General features: G+C 39.4%; 2 protein-coding genes across 2 annotated transcripts in view; both read right to left on the reverse strand.

Annotated features, from left to right (window-relative positions):
- Positions 1–21,973, reverse strand: part of ngrn (neugrin, neurite outgrowth associated) — a 112,238-nt gene that overhangs the window by 10,343 nt on the left and 79,922 nt on the right. The window lies entirely within an intron of this gene.
- On the reverse strand, positions 105–18,371 carry gnai3 (guanine nucleotide binding protein (G protein), alpha inhibiting activity polypeptide 3). The gene is made up of 9 exons (XM_067592032.1): positions 17,765–18,371; positions 9,189–9,231; positions 8,526–8,667; positions 8,244–8,401; positions 5,956–6,084; positions 4,701–4,830; positions 4,428–4,581; positions 2,761–2,968; positions 105–1,808 (listed from the first exon to the last, which is right to left on the reverse strand). The coding sequence occupies exons 1-8, from the start codon at positions 17,880–17,882 to the stop codon at positions 2,778–2,780; spliced, it is 1,065 nt and encodes a 354-aa protein (XP_067448133.1). The 5' UTR covers positions 17,883–18,371; the 3' UTR covers positions 105–1,808; positions 2,761–2,777.

Here is a 21,973-nt window from a genome sequence, read left to right on the forward strand (position 1 = left end):
TTCATGTGTAGCCAATGCTTTACTTTACATAGCCTATTCCTCTGTGCCATTCAGCTCCATTGTTGTTGTCCAAAACCTATTAGAAACACATCAGTGAGCCAGCGCTCCTTCATTACGATGAACACAGATGGTGGCGTTTATTTTGATTCCACATACAACGTCCTGCTGCCTTCAATACGTGCAACCAATCTGCAGCTAAAAATACACACAGTCCCCAAATAGACTACGTATTCCTGTTTGAAAGACGTTCGCTAAAAAACGTCAGAACCCAGCTTTTTCAGGAAATTACTTACCCTTTTTAAAAGATGAAAGATTTCAATAAACATGCATGAAATGAGGATTTTAGGCTCAAAGGTTTTGTCGAATTTGATAAACTGTCCCCACATGCTCTCATGTTGACTTGTAGATTGATTATAGTTTGAATTAATTTTGTAACCACTCATGTATTTAATAAACCTGCATGGAGTTTTACTACAGAGGCAACATACAAGTCAATAAGGTCATACTGGTGAGCTGGGGCATGCTGGGCCCTCAGCTGAGACATACAGATGTGTCCCTTAAGTCTAAAAAAAATTAGTTTCCCCCATTTAAATTACCTCCTTGTACTGTTTGAGTGAGACTTTTTTATAAATCGTCATAGTGGATTTCAACTGTTCGGTGCTGCCTGTGGTAAGATTTTGGTTTGGCATTTAAAAACAGAACAAAGGGGAGACAGCTTTGTGCCATCATTTAATGACGTTAAAATGAACCAATACAAATGCAGAGATTTAAAGTGGTATGTAAATGTCAGCTACCAGGCCTTCTCCGTGCAGGAAGTGACTGATCTAACCCAAACTGAGCTCCACTACGGTATATACAGTATCCACAACAGACTTCCTCAGCTACGGCCAAAGGACACAAATACAACCTCTGGCTATATCAAGCTACTATCCCACTTTGCATGTTTGTGAGTTTTTGTTTATTTACTGGTATCCATAGGAATAAAAAAAAAATACCTTGAAAAAAAGGGAGGCTTCTATATCGAAAGTGAATAATATTAGTCATATTTAAACTCCTATGGAAAGAAAAACAGAAAAATCAGGAAATCCCTTCACAAATTGATTTGCAGTGATGTCTCTTAAGTATAAAAATATTGTTCAATCAATACAAGGTGGTGTAGTTAAAATTAAAATAACTATGTAGACAGCTGTGTTGCTAAATAATCCCCAGACCCAACAGGTTACGTTATATACATCAAAACTGCTCACACAAAACGTTTTTCTATACATAAGTTACGGCATTCACACATTCAAAAGTGGAAATACTATATAATCGCAACTCAAAAAAATTCAAATAAAATATAACAAATGCAAATATTCAGTAAATGCAATGTGATACAGGCTTACAGCTATGAGAAGATGCAACACAAAACAAAAGTGAACTGGATTTACATGTCAGCTGTTAAACTGTGAAATGCAGAAATGGATTTGATGAACAGCCAGTCTCCTTTGGTCCTTGTGCATATGGCAGACAAATTTTTATAAATGTGTCAGCTGGATTTGAGAGATACTGGAGGGGCCTTCACCTGCCGGCCCCTCAGCGATGTAAATCTCAAGATTCCCTCACTAATTATATCCTCCCAGTATGCTCTGCATCGTGAAATCTATTAAGACAAAAGTGATCATGGTAGCAAGTCCCCCAAATTGTGGAATTTATTGGTCCTGCACGCAGCATGGCCACCTGCTCAGTCCTTAGTAACACCTACTTTCCAATTCGCCCTCTGCAGACAAGATGTGCCAGCCCCGAAGTCCCGGTTCTCCTCCTGACACCTGCAAGGAAAAAGGAAAATGATCATTAATACTTATGATGACTTAAGTTATGTGGAGCTTGAAATCATTTTTAGTATCATAGGAACCCTCTGATTACTTATTTGAAGCCTCTTAGTTCAAAAGAGATCTTCTAATATTGGTGTGACACGAGTCCACCAGCGTTCTACATACAGTTCTCCGCCTGCCCGCCGCTGCTCTCCATGTTTTTCATGTTTTTACACTTAACCGCTTCCCAGCCTCGTCTTTTAAGTTCTATTTTTGAGGAATAAACAGTAATGACGCCTGGTCCATAAATACAAATATCTGAGCCACAGTTTATTTTTGTTTGTCCATTTTCTTTTTTGAATGTGTATTCGTAGGTCTGTGTTTGCAAGAACTTTTAAATGTTTGTGTTCACATGGGAAAAGTCTGTAGGGGACATTGGTTGGGGGGGGTGGAGGGTAAATGTGTGCTATTATGGTTATTAAAAGGTGGGTTTGGGTTTTGTTTTATTCTCTTCTTTTTACTTTTGTGCTGGGGTTCAAAATGCTCTTCTGAAGTCAGTTCAAAAAACCCTATGGCGACAGGAAATAATTAACTAATAGGAGGCGTAGTAAATAAATAAAGAATAAAAAGCCCCTAAAAATGTAATTTATACAATTCATCATATGCTGTTAAAATAAAACGTACATGGACATGCTACAGTGTGTCTCAAAATGCTGTAATGATATTTACGTCATGATTACATACAGAAGCAACCGGCATGACTGAAAGTTAAAATAATGCTACTGTCGACTCTGCTGTGGAGGAGTTAATTCCTCCAGTAGGAGTAACATTTGTAGCAGTGGTTTGGTTATAAAAGGTCAGATCGACAACAAATCATGACAATATGTAAGAAATGTAAGAAGATGGCAAAACAACAAATTTATTTCAACATTTCAAGCATCTCTCAGGTGAAAGTGGATGTGCTGACCTGCAGGGCCTGGAGATTCAGTAGAGCCCGATCTCCCTCAGGTTGATCTTGATGATGACATCAGTGACCGCGTCGAACACAAACTGCACATTCTTGGTGTCTGTGGCACAAGTGAAGTGGGTGTAGATCTCCTTGGTGTCCTTTCGTTTATTTAAGTCTTCAAACTGGCACTGGATATAAGCTGCCGTCTCTTCGTACGAGTCACCGCCTACAGGACATAAAAGCTTAGTTATAGAAAGATGCTGGTTATGAATTACATGATCTCTGGAAAAAAAGCTCTTTTTATTTTTAACAATGTGGGTTAAACAAAAGATTAGATTAATCTGTGACCACGTTTAGCTGATTTCCTGCTGCTACAAACAAACTTTTTCTCTGTTCTCTGCCAGTGAATCACTTTTAGGGTAAGAAATGAATGTAAGTCTATATAATGTCCCCAAAAGTGACCTAAGTAAACGTGTGTGTGTGTGTGTGTGTGTGTGTGTGTGTGTGTGTGTGTGTGTGTGTGTTTATATTAGCAACAAATAATCATTAAAAGGACAAATAATGACAACAATAATACTAATTGTGATTATTATCACAATTAAGTTATCAATGGGTCTTGTTTTGATGTAAATAAATGATAACAAAATTCAATCATTAAGTTAATGTAAATCAATATACTTGGCAGGTGTACGAGTAAACAAACAAACAACAACAGCCACAGAGATCATTTTCAATTTTCATCTGAGTTTCTACTGGTTGTTGTCATGAACAGATGAATTTTACTGTTATCATTTCACATTTGGGGATTTCTCTCAGTAAATAGGGGAGTTTCTGAATGTCTGTTTTGGATTCAAATTCATTATATATTTTGTTTATATTTGGGAAATATTTCTCCCTTAAAGCTGTTTAACTTTGGACACGAGGTGAGAAAGTGTAGCTCTGTCTCTACCTGTCGTCTGTCACACTGGGAGTCTCTCCTCCTCCGGCTCTGTCTATGTCGACCCTTTTCTATGTCTAGTCTGTGTTCACTGAGTCTGTATATTGTCAAGACTTTTCTTAATTTAGGAGTTTTTATTGTTTTCAGGTAATTTGTTAGTGTTGTTGTTTCCTTCCAATACGAAATATATTTTCCTTTTTTTTTTCTCTAACAAGTTGAAATGGATGAACTGTGACATAATCCTTTCTGATCTATAAATAGATGCAACTGTCATAATCCATCATGGACATTAGAACAGCTTGGGTTAATAAAACTGACAGGGAAAAATGCGCTACAGTAAATTGTTTAGACTTTAGACAAAATGCTGGCAAGTTAGGCTGCATCTGGTTTACTGTGCAGAGAATGTATATGATTATAAACATACTCGCTGTGCTGCAGAAACTAAATCCTATAGTCCTGTCCGGTCTGCAAACAATATGAGCCGTAACGATCCTGAAACTCTTAGTTAATTGAAATAAATCAAAAGCATAATTATACATTTCCAGAAAGTAAATACAACAGAAAGAGAAATAATTATAAACTTCAATAAACTGCTGATACACAAACTTCCTCAAAATTTTTTAAAAAGTCTCTGCACACATCAGTATGTGACAGGTGCGTCGGAGGAAACTCCCACATACTGTCTCACTGCTTGCTAGAATATTTGTTAGTTTACGACATTTTGGTCTGTTCGATAAGTTTGTCTCACCGGAGTACTCGGGGTAGCAGATAGTGAGCGGACTCTTGCTGATCTTCTCCTCAAACAGGTCCTTCTTGTTGAGGAAGAGGATGATGGAGGTGAGCGTGAACCACTTGTTGTTGCAGATGGAGTCGAAAAGCTTCATGCTCTCGTGCATCCGGTTCTGAGGAAAGAGCAGATGACAACTTACCCGTAACTTCAATCCCATTTTTCAACAGAAAAGGGAAAATCTTCTGACTCTGATATATTTAGATGCACTAAGAGGAACAAAGCTAAACTCACCATCTCCTCATCCTCGGCCAAAACGAGGTCGTAGTCGCTAAGCGCTACGCAAAAAATGATAGATGTGACTCCCTCAAAACAATGAATCCACTTCTTCCTCTCCGAGCGCTGACCCCCGACATCAAACATCCTGGAGACAGAGACATAGCAGCAGCATGAATAAATACACAGTCTCATTTTAATGTCATTTTAATTTTAGAGTTTTATGAGGATGAGCTTCTTAAAAATCCAGGGCAAGAGCACAAACACACAAACACAAACACACAAACACACACACACACACACACACACACAGCAGGCTGGTGACCTCACTCTGTAATCTCATGTTTGTGTCTGCTGCCTCTAACTCCACCTGAGGCCCTTTGAGGCAAAATGAATCTATACTGAGCTGTTTAACCGACACACAGATGAAATGACAGAACGCTGTGTGCTTCAACACCAATTCAGTGATTACACATTTCCAGATCCCTGAACGTGTGTTTTTTTTATGGGGTTACAAAGGCAGGCCAGGGAGGCTATTACAGTTAATGTTTCACCAATATTTATAAGTACAGGAGCTAGACAGAATAATGTAAAAGGACTGAAGCAATGTAATTACATTAACTGCTACAGGGGTGGGTCATATTAGGCTGAATGCCAGTCGGCAGCATTTGGCGGTTACGAAAGAGGTTTGAAAATCAGCACTTTGATGTGCAATTTTTCAAAGCAACATGAGACAACTAACAAAGCTGCACAGTAGTGAAATCTGCTGTGACCCCACTGCAAAAATCAATATGATAACATAAATGATAAACATTATGACAAACAAAATGAGACGAACAACATGGACATGCACGACCCTTTTTTCTATGTTGAGCTATTGCAGACGAGGGACGGACTGTTCCTTTATATTATATTTCCCAAACAGTTTAGTCTGAAAACATCTCAAAGGCCTGGAGAAGTAAACCTGGTATTTCACAAGACAAAAAACAAACAGGAAAAGAGTAGAAAAAGTCAAAAAAATAAATATTTTGTGCAGCTTAATTTGTTGTTTCTTGTTTCCTACCGCACCTTGCAACCTCTTTGAAGGACCCAGACCCCCAGTTTGGGAAACACTGAGTTAAGTTTATAATGAGGACATCTCACTGTTGACCGATACAATAAACTAGTGCTGGCTGCGACTGCCAGTAAAGCTTAATAAGTTATTTTTATGGCACAAACAGCACACCTGAGGCCAGGGCGCCTTTATGAGGAAGTACAATACAACTATACTAACTTGAAGTAGAGATTTTTGAAGGTGAAGTGAGTTTCCACGATGCCAGTGGTCTTCACACGTGTACGCAGCACGTCCTGCTGAGTCGGGACGTAGTTCGGCTGGCAGATCCGGTCCAAGTCATTCAGGTAGCTGAGAGACAGGAAACACGGGTTTGTGAAAACGATCCCAGATCCAATGTAAATATGACAGTGTGATTTTAATAAATTCCAGAGGATTATCAGGCTTTTAATACATGAAAAAGTCACAACACAGCAAAGCGACATGTTTTTTTGGACACTTTTGTCTTGTGAAGTGGAGGGCTTGTTCTACACACAGACATCCAAGGACTCAACAGAATGATACTAAATATGGGCTCATATTTTGGTGGATGATAAACACTGGCTCCTTGTGGGTTGAGTAAAAACAGACTAACTCCACTGGTTCCTCCCGTCTAGTAGTGTGGACAAAGAGCACCAGGAGCCACGACAGCTCGGCTGTTTTCAAAACAAAGAACATGTCCTTCACACTGAGCTACTTTCTTTCAGGGTGAATGTGATATAAACGCTACAGAAACAGAAAATCAGGGGCTTTATCCGTGTCTGATGGGTAACACAAGCCTGGACTATATTTAGCTCAAATGGCTTTGTTTGCATTTTTTCACTTAACTCCATCAGACAGTTTTATCCAGTGGTTGACTATCATAACAAACTGAAACCATTTTGTCAAATGAAGTGATATCTAAGCAGCTGTAAGTGGATAGAAACATTTTCCAGCTGTCAGTTTCTCCTTCGACTTTCTCCCTTTTCAGGAATGCAATCAGCTTTACAAGCTGACACAAGACCTTGAAGAACAAGACACATCTTGCCCCTCCTTCTGTCCTCCTGTGGAAATATTACAGAAACTCTCTCTAACAGTTGTCATCCTCCCTGTGATGAGGAAAACATGATTACAAAACAATGTCTTACGGAGTACGAGCTCGAAGCCCGATGACGAAATTTCAAATTTCACTACAGGTCGTTAAAGCAGTTTCACTTCTGCCAGGAATTTTCAGAAAATGAGATAAGCAAGTTGAGTTTGAAATCTCTTATTTTTGAAGACAAAATAAACTAAGACGTTTTTTTATCTTGAATCCCTGCTTAAAGAAGAGGTTTAATCCTATTTTATCATAAACCGTGCATTAAAAGAATTACTGGTCGCTCTGATCAGTCTTCCAGTCCATACTGGCTGTAAAAAGATCCTAATGTGACAAAACCCTCAGTCCTCGTTCTGTGTAGAATCTGAAGTTCAGCTGGAGCTAATTTGAGGTTTCAGCAGTCTGAGTCATCTTAGTTAGGTTTTTATTATTACAAAATTCCCTCCTTGTGTTTCCCTGGACAGTACTGTGTAGCTGCAACGAAGGGATGGCAACACAAAGGAGGAATTTTTATGAGTATTTGTTTAGTATTTTTTGGTGATTTTATGCCTTTATTAGACAGTTGACGAAGTGTGGAAAGAGAGAAGTGAGGAAAGACGAGAGACTCTTGATGGACGGACCTAAGGAGGAGTTGCTTTGATGAGTTTTTAATTAAAAATGTTATAGCAGCCTTCCTTACAGTCAAGAAGGAGAAACCATCTCATGTTATTCATCTATAAAGCTTCCAAACTACCTCACATCTCTTCTCTCATTTAAATCTAGTAACTACAGTAAACGATCCAGTAATTAATTAACCTCAGATATCCTTCGTGTACGCACCAATGTTGGCAGAACTGGCTTCAAGAATGAACTGCAAGCTGCCCTCAAACTTCAGTCTTACACTCCTCTTGGAGATTTTAAAGCTTTATTATCTGACGTTTTTTATGATTCTGTGACTGTTTTTATTAATTCCTTGTTCCTTGTTTGTGTAGTTGTGTTGTTACTGTCTGCTGATTGTGTTCTTGTCTTATGAATGTTTCTTGTTCTCAGACTGCCTGATTAAATAAAGATTTTTAAAAAAGTGTTAATAGAACCATAATACATACAATGGAAAGAAATTAGGGAATGCTTAAATCTTCTTAAAGGTCGTTAAATTTGAACTTTAAAGTGAATTTTTTAACAGAATGAGGACTGTGGATCTTCATCACTTACATTGGCGCAGCACTAGGAAGGGACCATTATGGACAGGAGGCAGCAACCAATAACTCTTTCAATGTACATATGGACATATGAGCATTATTTTAAGACAGATAAATTCACAGTAATCTGTAGATTGACTCGTAGTCAGCACTTTGTTAAGTTTACAGGTGTCTGTATGTAGAGAAGTCAACAGAAACAGTCAACAAGAAGTCCTCACTATGCAGCAGAGTCGTTGAGCTGATACTCTCGCGATCGATCGAAGCACGCCTGAACTCCGGTATCGCTCCACAACCTCTGAATCACGCTGGTCAGCTCTGCCGACAGCGTCCCTTCCTCCGCCGAGCTCGCCAGGGCAAACAGCTGGCGGGCATCGTCCTGGAAACAAACACAATCATTTCTGTCATTTTGAAGAACTTCCTGTGGTGATTCATTTCTTAAAGCGTACCTAACTACCAGAATGTGGCTCTGTGGAAGTCATGTTTAAGTGTGGTTAGCTTACCGCCCGCGCAGCATCCCCAAAATCTATCTTTAACCGTCCCATCGCCCTGATGATGGCCATGATGGACTGGATGGTGTTGCTGTACACCACCACCTTGTACTGTTTGCACTCCTCTTCTGAGTAGCCATCTTCATGAATGATTCTGACACAGAAAACAAAGTCCAAACAGGCTTTTAGAGTTCAGATAAATATGACGGTGTGAACAATTGCTCTCACAAATGTGGGACATATTACAAATTTGAAGATTTTTCATGCAACACTGTCATTAGTGCTGGAATTTCAGCTTCAGTGAGCATGCAGCTTGCCTAATGTGGGAAATGGGGGAGTCTATTCAGGTCCTGCCAGGCTACGACTGGCCTCTGCGGCCTTTGTTTAACATGTTGTGTAAAAGGGAGCTTCCTCCTCTGCCTGAGTGGAGCAAAATGAGGCTCCTACTCTGCTTCTACAGCATTTCCACAAAGATGAACCCTGTTTGTGATTACAGCTCTCACTGCACTATTAACCTCTGACAACAGGGCTGCGGCTGAAAGTGGGAGTGAGCGAGTGGAACTGTGTTTCGTCAAATTAAGACAAAAATAGGGTGAATGTTTCTTACAGGATATAGCGGTTTGATATCATGCCATGTGCACTGTTATCAGAAATGAGTTATAAGCTGTAACTTACTTCATCTGCTTTACTATCGTGCTTTTCCCAGATTCGCCAGCACCTGAAAAAGATGGACAGTAGTTATATGCAACCACATCAGGAATGACAGCAGCCACATAATATCTCACAGTTTCAGAATCCTCTCGACGGCGGATCAATCCAGCTTTTCATAAGGGTTGAACTTAATTTGATCTAAGTTAATCACACATCATACAGTATGCAGTATGTTTGCCTCAAAAAGCCAAAAAAAAGGAGCCTTGTGATGAATTTCAATGGCAGACATTTAAGTGGAGCCTGAGGGAGTTTGTACGGTCATGAAGCAATGAAGCACTCCCCTGCATACAAGCGTATTATCAGAATTATGAGAAATAAAACTAATTTCTCGTTGCCCATAGGAAGACACATGGACATCAGTGTCATGTGGAGGGATCATATTCTAGCTGCTCGCCCAACACATACAACAGTGTATAAACTACCGCAGCCCGAAGCACAGAGAGCATCGTGGGAAATGGTCTCTTTAGGAAGTGAGAGCTTTGAAATCTTTCTCAACAGTGTGCTTCTGCACAAAAGATGAACTGATGACTGGAACAAATGTTATGAAGGGTATTGCAATAATAAGTGGGAAAATGACTTCACATGAGGAACCTTTACAGTATTTCTACACTAATCAGCCAAACAGGAAACAGTTGTCATGCTTCTGGCTGAGCCAGTGTTTTTCCAGAGACAATCCCAGATATCATGCTGTTCTGGGCGTTAGAGAGCACAGAGGGCATAAAAACACCACAAATGATCCAAAGAGTCTGTCAGCAATCTGAAGCCCCCCCAAAATAACAAACACACCAACTGGCTCGCCGACCCAAACCCAACCGGCACCGAAAGACAACTCTTAGATGTAACATCGACGGCCTTTTTCAGATTTACCATGTCTTTAAAATATCTGTATTCGTGGTTTTTTGTAGATCTGTATGAAAAAAGAACAATTAAAACAACCTTCATGCCCCTCTGTGATTCTTCATTGATCAGAAAGGTTCGTCTCTTTCATATCATAACGAGTCACTACAGCAGCGACACTGTTGTGAACAATTGTGTTTATTGGAATTGAACAGTACATGTACTGTAGGGCTGCAACTAATGTCATTACTATCATTATTGATTGATCTGCAGATTATTTTCTTAATCAATTAGTTGTTTTGTAGAAAACAGTGAAAAATGCCTGTAAATTTCCTAAAGCCAAAGGTGACATCTTTAGATCGTTTGTTTTGTCTCCCCAGTCAGATGAGTCCAAAGCCCAAAGATAATATCTACAGATTAAATAAACAAGATAAAACGTGTCAGTCAGTGAGCTTTAGAGGTGCTGGTGGGCGGATTTTTTTACTTTTGGACAGAGCCAGGCAAGTTGTTTCCCCCCACTTCCAGTCTTTATGCTGAGCTAAACTAACCGTCTGCTGGTTCGAACAAACAGATATTATTAATTAATTAATTGACCTTGAAAATCCAAATTAACTACCGAACACTGATATGACTTAACTGTGATATTTGGGTTTGCTTTTTTTTTTTTGCTGAGCGAACCTGAAGAAGCTACTAATAAAGTCACAATAAAATCATATCAGTGTGCGGTGGTTAATTTTGATTTTCAATAATATAATATGTTGCATATATATATGCAAACAACCAGCATCTGATTGAAAGTACTGGCTGTGCACGGGGAGTTCTGTTCACTAATTAATTGACCTTGTTTGCTGTTTAAGGTATCCTGTCAACAGATGAGCAGATGTATCTTTTATAATAACGGCCTGTGGAGAAAATGCTTTTCGGGCTGCAGTACAATTGTTGGTCCCTTGGATAAATTGGCAGCAAGGTTGACTCGCTGTGCTGAATCTAGCTCTCTTAAAGGGGACATATGCACATTTCCAGGTCTATATTTATATTCTTGGGCTCCACTGGAATATGTTTGCATGATATACAGTTCAAAAACTCTTAAACTGAGGGGCTTTATGCAGCCCCTCAGTTCAGCCTCTATCTGAAACAAGCCATTTTAGCTCCTGTCTCTTTAAGACCTCCTCCTGATGATCCACTCTGTTCTGACTGGTTAGCTCTCACTTCTTTTTGTTGTTCTTTACTTGAAATGTCAACTTCTCAAATACGTTTGTACATGTTCAAGCCCGAATCCAATCCGAAATATGCCCGTTGACAACGTGAACAACCCATGGAACGACCTCAGCAACAAAGGCTACAGGGCGCATGGCCATTTGCGGGAACAAGCAAACAATCTGATGAGGACGAAGTAAAGGTTTTATAGTTTAGGTTGCAGAAGAAGCGTTTAGAGTAGACTGAAGTGGCGGCTTTTACATACATTGACCACAGGTTTTGGACCTTTGAACGTGTTCAACACAGATATCCAACATCATACATTGTAACTGTATAAAAATAACAGAAAGTCACAAAATGCCCCTTTAACAGATCAATGATTGAATACACACTCAAGCCAGATGTATCAGTGAATGGATTTGGACCCAGCTCTCAGTGGTGGCGGGCTCGCTTTGCCCCTTGTGTCGACCATTCCTTCGCCCTGGAGTCAGCAATTTTTCATAGCTGGAGTTTAATTAAACAAGCGTCAAAGCATGTGTGCACATCAAACATTTGATGTCAAACTCAGACAACCGGTGAGAAATTATTTCCATAAACATCTGGGGTGAGTTTACACTGGCAGTCGAACCTCCTTTTGCTTAATATAATCACAGTAATTATGAACGACCGCAGGATGAAGAAGTTTTACGGCACTGGAATTTGAAATATGGATGGCAGCTTTTTTTCTTAAAACAGCCCGGAATTAAAGTCTTGATGGAGGAATATTTTAAAATAAGGCAAACTTTGTCTTAATATAGTTGTTTCCCCCAAAATGTGGCGAGGCCAGTTAGGAATCCTTTCAGAACAGATGAATTTTGTCAAGGAGGCTTACAGTTGAGTAATATGTTCGGACGGCCGGCCAACAAGAATTAAATCCATGAATTCTTTGGTTAAGCTGTCACCAGCAAAAGAGATTTACGCCCGCTCACACAGACAGGGAGGAGAGGACAAATTGTGTTGATCCCTCTCCTCAGTTCTGTCAGTCACCAATTGTCTCATTCACGGCATTTTTTGGCTGATTATCAACCGTGGCCTCCCGCCAGCTCACAAACCAACTTTACACAGGCATTCACAGAGTCGTCCAAACCCATGTGGGACTCAGACTCCAAACCAAGCCTCATTTAATAAGAATTTCAAATGCAGATATTTTATAAATCACTATTTGTGGTCAAAAAGGAGACCATTTTCATTGGAAGGGTGCGCTGGCTCTCCAGCTTTGTGGTTCGCTATAAAGAACAGCACCCGAACTCCTCTTTGTTTTTCCCCTATAACTCTCTTGTCCCGGCACAGACAGGGAGTGGAGGGCACTGCCTGGAAAAACTGCTTCCCCTTCGACTCTGCGGTCAGAACTAGAAAATGAGTGTTTCCATACAATGAGATTTTAGCCTGCATTGTAGTTTTGCACCATCACACGAATCAGCCTGAAGTTAATCCTCAGAGATCAGTTAGTCAGTGGTGGGATTCATCTGTGTCCTCGCAACCACTTCTATGTGACTTCATGTGAAATCTATTTCAAGTTTTACTTCTGTCGGCACAATCAGGGCTCAGCTACTTAAAATATCTTGTCTTCCACACAACAATCAATGAACAGATCAGTGGAAACAGACTGATAAAAATCACTACATACTTGTGGTTACTAGCAGCTCTGAAATAGTCTGAAGTAAGCTTACTGGCATGGTTTTGTTCTGTCATATCTTCTTAATCAAGAGAAATCACTGCAAACAGAAAGGAAAACCTGCTAATAGGAAAGCAGCACATCTATTGTAGGAATAATGCCTCCATCAGGAATGTGATCCAGATCACAAACGATAAGGAAAATAAGCAGGAAAGCTGTTAAAGAAGAAATAAATCCATCCCATATCTGGAGATTTGCAAAGCGTGGAAATCATGTTAGTCTTGATCCACAACTGTGAGTCTTAATATACTGAAGTTCCTGTTATAGTGATTCCTGTTGAGATATAAATCAGCTTTAAGTGGGATTTCTGTGGAAGATTAATTTTAAATCTCTCTAGGGAATTTTAAACTTGTGTAAGATTTACAACATGGTAGTCTTCAAGATAACAAAATGTATTTCAGGGGCCTGTAACACTTTACACTCATCCCTCCATATCAAATAAAAGACACTAATAATGCTCCTCAGTGCTTACAATCAGCTAAATCATTTCTCCATTTGACACATCATGACTGATTGATTAAATAACAAGAGTTCAGAGGTGATAAAAAACATTCCACTGTGAGGAAATAAGCCTGTCGTGGAGATTTTTCACGATCAATTATGATGATGCAACTTGTTGAGACGCCGCCCCCTGCGCATCATATCCCAGCAAACACTGTTCGGACGGTGATGTCATGTCCTTGGCAAAAACAGCAACATGGACATGACACGCAAATCATGACATTCGGGTCAAATTGTTGTTTAGCGGACTTGTGCACATATTTGGAATACGGATATGAATGTGTAAGTGTCAATTTCTCCTTCTTATCAATATTTGGTCCAATTTTGTTTTTTTTATTCATTAATTGGTTGAGAGCAGTGTGTCTGTGTGACTCAGTGTGTTTGTGTAGAAATGATGCATCTATCTTGTATTAAATAAGATACTTGATGTGTATGATGTGTGTTTGTCTATATATCATTTATTATCAGGATTATCTTGTATGTGACACATTGTTACGATGTATAACAGACATATTTTGACGTTGTTGGGACGCAAACAGGAAGGTCGGCCAACTGATGACCAGGTCCAACATCCTGGACGTTGGCACAACTTTCATTTTGGAGCTATTTTTAAACCATAACAGGACGTTATGATTGGACGTTCAAATGACGGTCATTCAACATCTCAGTGTTTGCTGGGATGCTATCAGTGCATTATGTATTTCACTTCATGGTAATTCCTGAGAATGAATGAGTCATTTTATGAAGTTCTTAGTCATGTTTCTGCCTAATCAGATTGTGTGAGATTATTAAGTCAGTCGATGCATAGTTTATTTTCAACTGTGATTGATTCACCAATCTCTTAAAACTACATATAACATTTCAGCAGCACCAGATGTCTGTTTATCTTCATTATATCATTTTGTATGAAAAAGCAATGCCTCCATCACAAGGTCAAGGGCAGTGAACTTACATGACAAAACTGTATGAGTACAATCAGCTTCTACAGTTCACACTCTATCATTTTGGCTGCAGCAAATAGCTGAAGTTACGCAAGCTGTTTGGGGAATTTTTTATGATTCTTTTTGTAACTTTAACTTGCTTTTTTTTATGATTACGGGATGAACTAGTCAAAGAGTATTTTTAGTCTGTCACTCTTCTTCTGGTAAAAAGGGAGGATTGCAAGGAAGTAGACGTGTTCTTGTAACGTAATGCAACTTCCACCAATAATGGAAATTCTGGTTCCAGTCTTGACAAAATGCTAGCGGCTAGCAGACCACCAGGATTAAATGTCAGTTTTACAACTATAAAAGCTGATATGTGTCCATGAATTCACGAGGTGACAACATGTAAAGGCTGTATTTAAACACAGGGTGCTTTGAGCTAAATACTAACATCAACATGCTAACATGCTGATGCTAAGCAGGTACAATGTTTACCATGTTCACCAGCCAATCAGCACCAGACACAGACTACAGCTGAGGCTGATGGGAATATCATTAATTTTGCAGGTATTTAGTCATAAACCCAAGTAGAGCTGGAATGAAGTTAGTTAATTACTAATGATTAAGTGCCAACTATTTGATAATCGATTAATCGTTCTGAGTCATTTTGGGGCATTTCCAATTCTCTGATTCTCAAATGTGAATATTTTCTGGTTTATTTAATGTTATATGATAGTAAAATAAATATCTTTGGGTTGTGGACTGTTGGTTGGGACTAAAGAAGACATTTGTGTATATAAGGTTGGGCTTTGGGGAATAGTGATCAATATTTTTCACCATTTTCTGACATTTTGTAAACCAAAGGACTGATCAATTAATTAAAAAATTAATTCACACATTAATCTATAATGAAAGTGCTAATCATTAGTTGCAGCCCTAAACTGAAGTTTTGGACAAATTAAAATATTTACCAGATGATGGTCACCAAAGTTATAACAATTCATCCTGAGGCGACCACACAGTAGGCTTCTATTGCACTATTTATCAATAGTTGCTGACATATTTCAGTCTGGACCAAAGTGGTGGACTGACTGACGCTGCCCTCCCTACAGCAGGAAGGAGTCTCACGTACAGTATTGTTGACTTTTTCATTGATCGTCAGAAAATCACAGACTTTAGATTATGGCCTCTCGAGATTAGAAGAAGCGTCTTTGTGGTTTACTCTTCGTTAGTGTAGTTTGTGTCCTTAACACAGTGGGGTCTTATAATTTCTTTTTCAGGTGCATCAGCATGCAAAAGTCACCCAATTTTCAAAAGTTTTGATAATTGTTGGTCGTTGTTGGTGCTCTGACACTTGTGATGTCACCTCACAAAGCTCACTCAGCTTTTTCTCACACAGTAGTTCTTCTGAGGATGTTCTCTAACATCACAAACTGGAGCTGGGCCAGACCAGCAGAGTGAACATTTTAATGAGGCTCTGTGGTGTCATGGGATTTTGTTCCAGAAATGTTTCATTTAACTGAACATATTGTGTAAACAAATTGGATTTAGAGTTTAACTTCTTTTAGAAAGCTGGTTCAGGACATTTCTGCTCGAGGATCCTGCTAATGTGCAGAGAGTGTAAAAATGTTGAGTGCTGCTGAACTCGGAGCATTTAATCCCCCTGGCACGTCTGTGCAGTCCACACCCGGAGTGTCAGTACCACTGTGTGTGTCTGTGTGTGTGTGTGTCAGTATACAGGTTGGCAATGCATTTACATCAGTCGTTGGTCAGTGGTAGCATGAGAAAGTGCTGAAATCTGCACACTTAATGCATGACACTGATCCAAGAAGTCATTAATGTCATTTATCTGATTTAAAATTTGTTCCAGCAAAACTGAACTGCCTTAAATTTAGTTTAACAGCTAAATGCTTCAAATAAAAACACACAAATTCTAAATGTTAAAGTAAATAACTAAAGATGTGGCAGAGAAAGATAAGTGTACCTGAAAACCTGAAAACTCTCAAAAACTTAATTCGCAAAAATTTTGAATGTATTGTCAGTCATTTTTCAAAAATGCTGCTTTTCTTTGACTGAAGATCTTGTTGGTCAGTGAAAACAAGTTATTTGAGGACATCAAGTTGGGCTTTCATGCTATTTTCTGACATTTTAATGATTCATTGACTAAAACAGAAAATAATCATCAGATCAATCAATAATGAAACATCAGTCAGGCTGTATTGTGATGAACAACAATAAGAACTAGAAATACCACCTTGCAGTTGTACGTCTCCGCCAACCAGTCAAGTTGTAGTTTACTTTCATGTCTGTACAGACTCATAAATTCAGGAATTTAATAAAAGGTATTAAGTGTATTTTCCTTGTATGTGTTCACATGTGTGGCCAATAAAACTGAATCTGATAGAACATAAAGTTGTAGCCGTGACAGTATAAGATGCTTCAGATGTGGATGTTGCTGCAAAGAAACAACAAATTCAAGACATGGATGCTGCTCACACATCTTCAACCAGGCAGCACAGAAGATCTTTACAATCACCACAGTTTCAAGGTGGGAACCAAGATTAGTGTCACCAGTTCAGTATCCGACCAAATGTGAAATATGGTCATAATATCTCCTTCTGTGCCTGAGTTATGGTGTTGAATAATGGCCAGAAAATAAGGACATTATGATGTCACAGTGACCTTGCCCTTTGACCTTTGACCACAAAAATCTAATCAGTTCATCCTTGAGTCCAAATGGACGTTTGTGCCAGATGTAATAAAAGTCCTTGCAGGCGTTCCTTTGATACCACGTTCACGAGAATGGGACGGACAACCTGAAAGCATAATGGCTGTTGCCAGCATGGAGGCATAAAAATCACACATGTATGTGTAACAATTAAATATCCCATCAGTTAATATCCTATTGATACTGCCAACTCCAACACGGATACTGTAAAAGCATTTATGTCTATTTTCTTAGTGTTGACCCAGAACAGGGGCAGCATTTCCCTGCAGCTGTAAAGTTTAAACACTGAGGTGAAACAGGCCTGCAGGAGTTACAACATGCTTGTTGATAAGTGACACTTGTCAACAAACAGTCTCCTCTGAACTGAGGTACTTTCTACCTTTCAACAACTCCTAAGTTGCCTTCTGCATAAGTTGCAGTTGCTTTCTCACCACCAACATCTGGTTTACTTCTGCAAGTTCTGTCAGTGGAGAAATGATGAGCCACAGCTGCATGAAACCAACAGAATGAGGAGGAGGAGGAGTGTTTTAAGACTATGTGTATGAGAAAGTTTAAAGCACACAAATCCTGGTGATGATGAATGAAACTGATTTCATGCATGTAAACAAACAAAAAAAAGAGCCAATAACATAATTCCTACCGAGTAAAAGCAGTTTCACTTCTCTGGAGGACTTATCTCTGTCTTCTCGCAGGTTTTTGTCAATCATTTTACTCCTCTCCACCGCAGCTTTGTCCTCGGCGCTGATCGTGCAGCCCATTTTTGCCTTCGAACAACTTTTTTAGTGTCGGATCGAGGTTTCAGCAGCTCATGAGTTGAAGGGAAACGCCGTCAAACAGCTCTTGGGTCGGTGTGAGCTGAAGTTTCCCAGCCGGGGGAGAAGCGGAGAGAGGGGGAAAGGCGTTGGCACCGGAGGCTCGTCTGTCCCACTAAACCCCACAGTCTGATGCTGAACTCACACAGCTCCAGTCCAACACTCCTGTCTGCCCAGGTGATTCACTTCTGGGATTTATACGGAAAAATCTCCCCAAGTAGATGTTTATAAAAATGTATGTTATCTAACTTATCCGCAGTTAGAAGAACAAAAGCGTAAAAAGAAGAAAACAAACAGTTTCTGTATAAAGTTATTTGAAAAATCAGGCGCTTAGTCCAGCGTTTTGAGAGAAAATGCTCAGTAATAATCACCGGATTTTCCCCATGAGACTGGCTGCTGCGCAGTCGCGCGTTCATCCAGCTGATCCAGCTGTAAACCAAGAAAACGGTACTGGAAAAGGAAAATTGATGCGCCGCACAGGCCTGATGGGAAATGTAGTCGACTCTAAACTACCAGATATGTTATTTCTGTCTGTGTAGCTCAAATATTGCTCAAATTTGTGCACAAATCAATATATCCTCCCAAAGCCTCTGTGAACTGAGTTATTATGTAGTTTAAAACGAGATGAAGACACTGGTGCATGTTTGCTCTGCAGTAAACATTCATTTACAGTATCAGGAGTTTGAGTGGTGTGAGAGCGTCTCCAGTGGACTCACAACACAACTGCAGGTGTGAATAAAATGCATTAAATCTACAGGGCTGTGAATGACAACATACAAAGCCATAACCGACACTTTTCTACAGTCAAGAGGTCAAATTAAATTATATATTATATATATATATATATTATTATATATTTTTGCAGTTTTAACCCCCTTTTTTTGTTCCTGCATGGTCGCCTGTAATTACAAACTATAAATTATATCGGGTTAGTGGCAGCTTCAAGGTGGGTGAATCATAACTTTCAGTCGATCATAGTATGGAGCCATATGAATAAAATCAATTGCATTTAAAAACAAACAAACAAACATCAAAAACAACAAGAGATTACTGGATTATTTTCTTTGCTGGCCCACGGTATGGATTAACCTCATCAGTATTTATATTAGAATATAAACTCTGCAGGTTAAAATGAATGTCGGTGAACATAATTGAACAAATGTTAGTTTTTGTTTGGAAAGTTTAGCAGCAGGTAATTCTAGACCAACTTTATTGACTTTGCATTTTAACATTATTGTATTTTCACAAAGTGAATTGTTTCGATGCAGCTTCAACAGGTTCGGTGACCTTCTACACCTGCCAATCATGTTGAAGTAGTTTAGTGTCTTATTTGTACAATTGATACAGCTTTCTGATTGATGATGCAACCAAAGATAATATAAATATAAATCATATTATACATAAGTCATATTTAAATTAGTAATGAGTAATTTAATACCTGAGTTGTAGATTCAGAGCACCGACTCCATGACCTAGAAAGTTATTTACAACTTGCATTGATATTAATGGCTCATTAATTAATAGTCTATATCAGAAGCCCTTGAAGGTCTCTAGTCCTCACTTTGGCATCTCTGTACTTATAACAGTGATGTATAACTTTATCCTTTTGCCTGAACAGCTCCTGCTCCTCCTGCCAACCAAACTCCTCAGCATTGTTATCAGTGCAGGTTACCAAGGCAACAGCTCAGAGAAGTCAGGATTTGGAAGTAAGTGAGAAATTCATGTGATTTAGTTCATCTCTGATCCAGCGAGTGAGAGTTTCCACCTCAGACAGCCTCCATACTCACAGATAAACATGTTTTCCTAGTTTCTTGGTACCACTGTTGCTGTTCTGGCAACCACAAGCCTCTCAAATGATACACAGCTGTCTGTTTTAGGTGTTTATTAGGGACTGAATTAATGCAACCAGTGGCCCTCTAAAGTGACATGATCTGTCCTTGAGCACTTTCACTGGGTTTGTTGTAGTCTGTCACAAAGGTCGGGCTGTTTGAACTGTTTCTCTGCGCTGCGGGAGGCGCCCTCCACAGCTCAACATGAAAGCTATGAGTCACTCTGTCCGTTGGGGAGCAGCACAGGAGAGGGTAAGAAAATTAGGATAATCAGGGAATAGAGGATGAGCCTCAGGCGATGATGGAATCTGTGCCTAGATGTTTTTGGTAAATAAAACAAAAAACAAAACAACTGCAACTACAAATACATGTCAAAACTGAAATTTTAGTTCCAAAACACCCTTCAGATGTGCATTACATTGTGGAAATACTAAATATGCAAACAAAGGGTCATTTTCCTGGTATTAATTTGCTCAATTCAAATAGAAATAGTCTTGAAATCCTTCTCTTTGCTCAATTGTCTCAGAGAAAGAAATAGATTTAAGAATTAGATTTGAAGTAATGGCCTGGATTCATCTCTTTAGTGCACTTACTGAGAACAGTCCTCAATGTTTTTGTGCCTTCAGCATGTGAGTCGGGGTCTTAATAACGTCGGGTCATTGTGAGGTGGGTGTTTGCTTATGGAGCGTAACAGTGTCATACACAACATCCCACCCCGATGACGAGCCTCTGCAGCCTGCCTTCCCTCCAAATGTCACTCCTCTTTGATCCTGTTCTTAGTGCTTCATTTCACCTCTGTGATGCTGCAACCCCACCCACCCCCCACCCCCCGATCACACACACACAAACACACACATGTGCAAGGACACACAGAGAAGCAGAAAGAAGGAGGCAGCTAGAGGGCAGGAGAGAGAAAGAGAGAGAGAGAGATGATTTAGGGGATTGATCATGTCATAGATGTGGTTATTGATCAGAAATGTGTGTAACTACGACAGCAACCACCACACTCGAGTTAATCTTCTTGCTGTCTTTAATCATTTCAACTGATGGGTAACCAATACACAGGGAAATCTTAACAAGGGGAAAAAAAACAATCCAAACAGTCTTTTCAGCTCAAGAACAAAAGAAATACAGAGAGGAAAATGAGAATATTGACTTGTATTGATGATTTACAATGAACAAAAAACTGTAGTGAACAAATGTCCGGGGAATATAATCTGACATTCACCTTCAGAACAGCTTATTTCGTCTTCCTCGTAATCAACAGATGGTGGCAGAAATAGAGCCTGAAGCATTTAATCAGATTGGTCGGGGCAATTTTGCTGCTACGGTAACAGAAATCCAGCTGATTGAATGGTAGATTGATGCACTCTGAAAATAAGGGGCTTTGTAATGACCCCAAACTGTGTGAAATATCACTGAATTTATTACAACGTTGTACCACAAAGAGGAAATGATCAATTGGGCTCCACGAGGAAGATCTCAGATTATCTTGTTCCTGTACGCTAGTGTAATAAATCAAGGCAGTTTTATGTTATTTTGTCACATAAAATTGTAAAATAATGAATCATATGATACTGTCACACTACTGCTAGTAACAAATTATAAATATGTACAAATTGTACAACATTGAGGATCATGGCAGTGATTTTGTCTTGTGCTCACTGTTGTTCTTGGTTTTATTTGGGGCCCTGCCTTACTGCACCATCTTTTGATGCAAAAGACACAAATTTTAAAACAAGACGACATGACGACTCCATCTGAAAAAACAGCCAGCAACAACGTCACTTTACAAGAAAATGAAGAACATTATGTCTCCCCTTGACAAAGGGACCTTTTTTTGTTCTGACTCCCAGCAAAATATGAATCTTCCCCCGTGCGCCTTGTGTTGAGTGTCTTGTGATCATGCCAACAGTCCGGTATGAGGCAGTCCAAAATAGATGAAGGCAGCAAGAGAGAGCGAGTATAAAAAGAGACAAAAAAAATGTTTAGTAAGAGATTTGTGCCTTGTAATTTTCTTTGGAACATTTGTCACTGTTTGTGTGACTTGTGCAAACTGTTTGTATTCCACCTGAGATCAGAGAAAGTATCACCAGTGTCTTCCATTTGTCTGCTAAATGAGGCCAAAGGCAAAGCTTGCCATGTGTAAGCATTGTCACACCTGTGCGCTGTGTAGCCACAACAAGCCTGGTTGTTTATAGCACAAAC

The sequence above is a fragment of the Thunnus thynnus genome, chromosome 6 (assembly GCF_963924715.1).
Source record: "Thunnus thynnus chromosome 6, fThuThy2.1, whole genome shotgun sequence".
In the NCBI taxonomy this organism is placed as follows: Eukaryota; Metazoa; Chordata; class Actinopteri; order Scombriformes; family Scombridae; genus Thunnus; species Thunnus thynnus.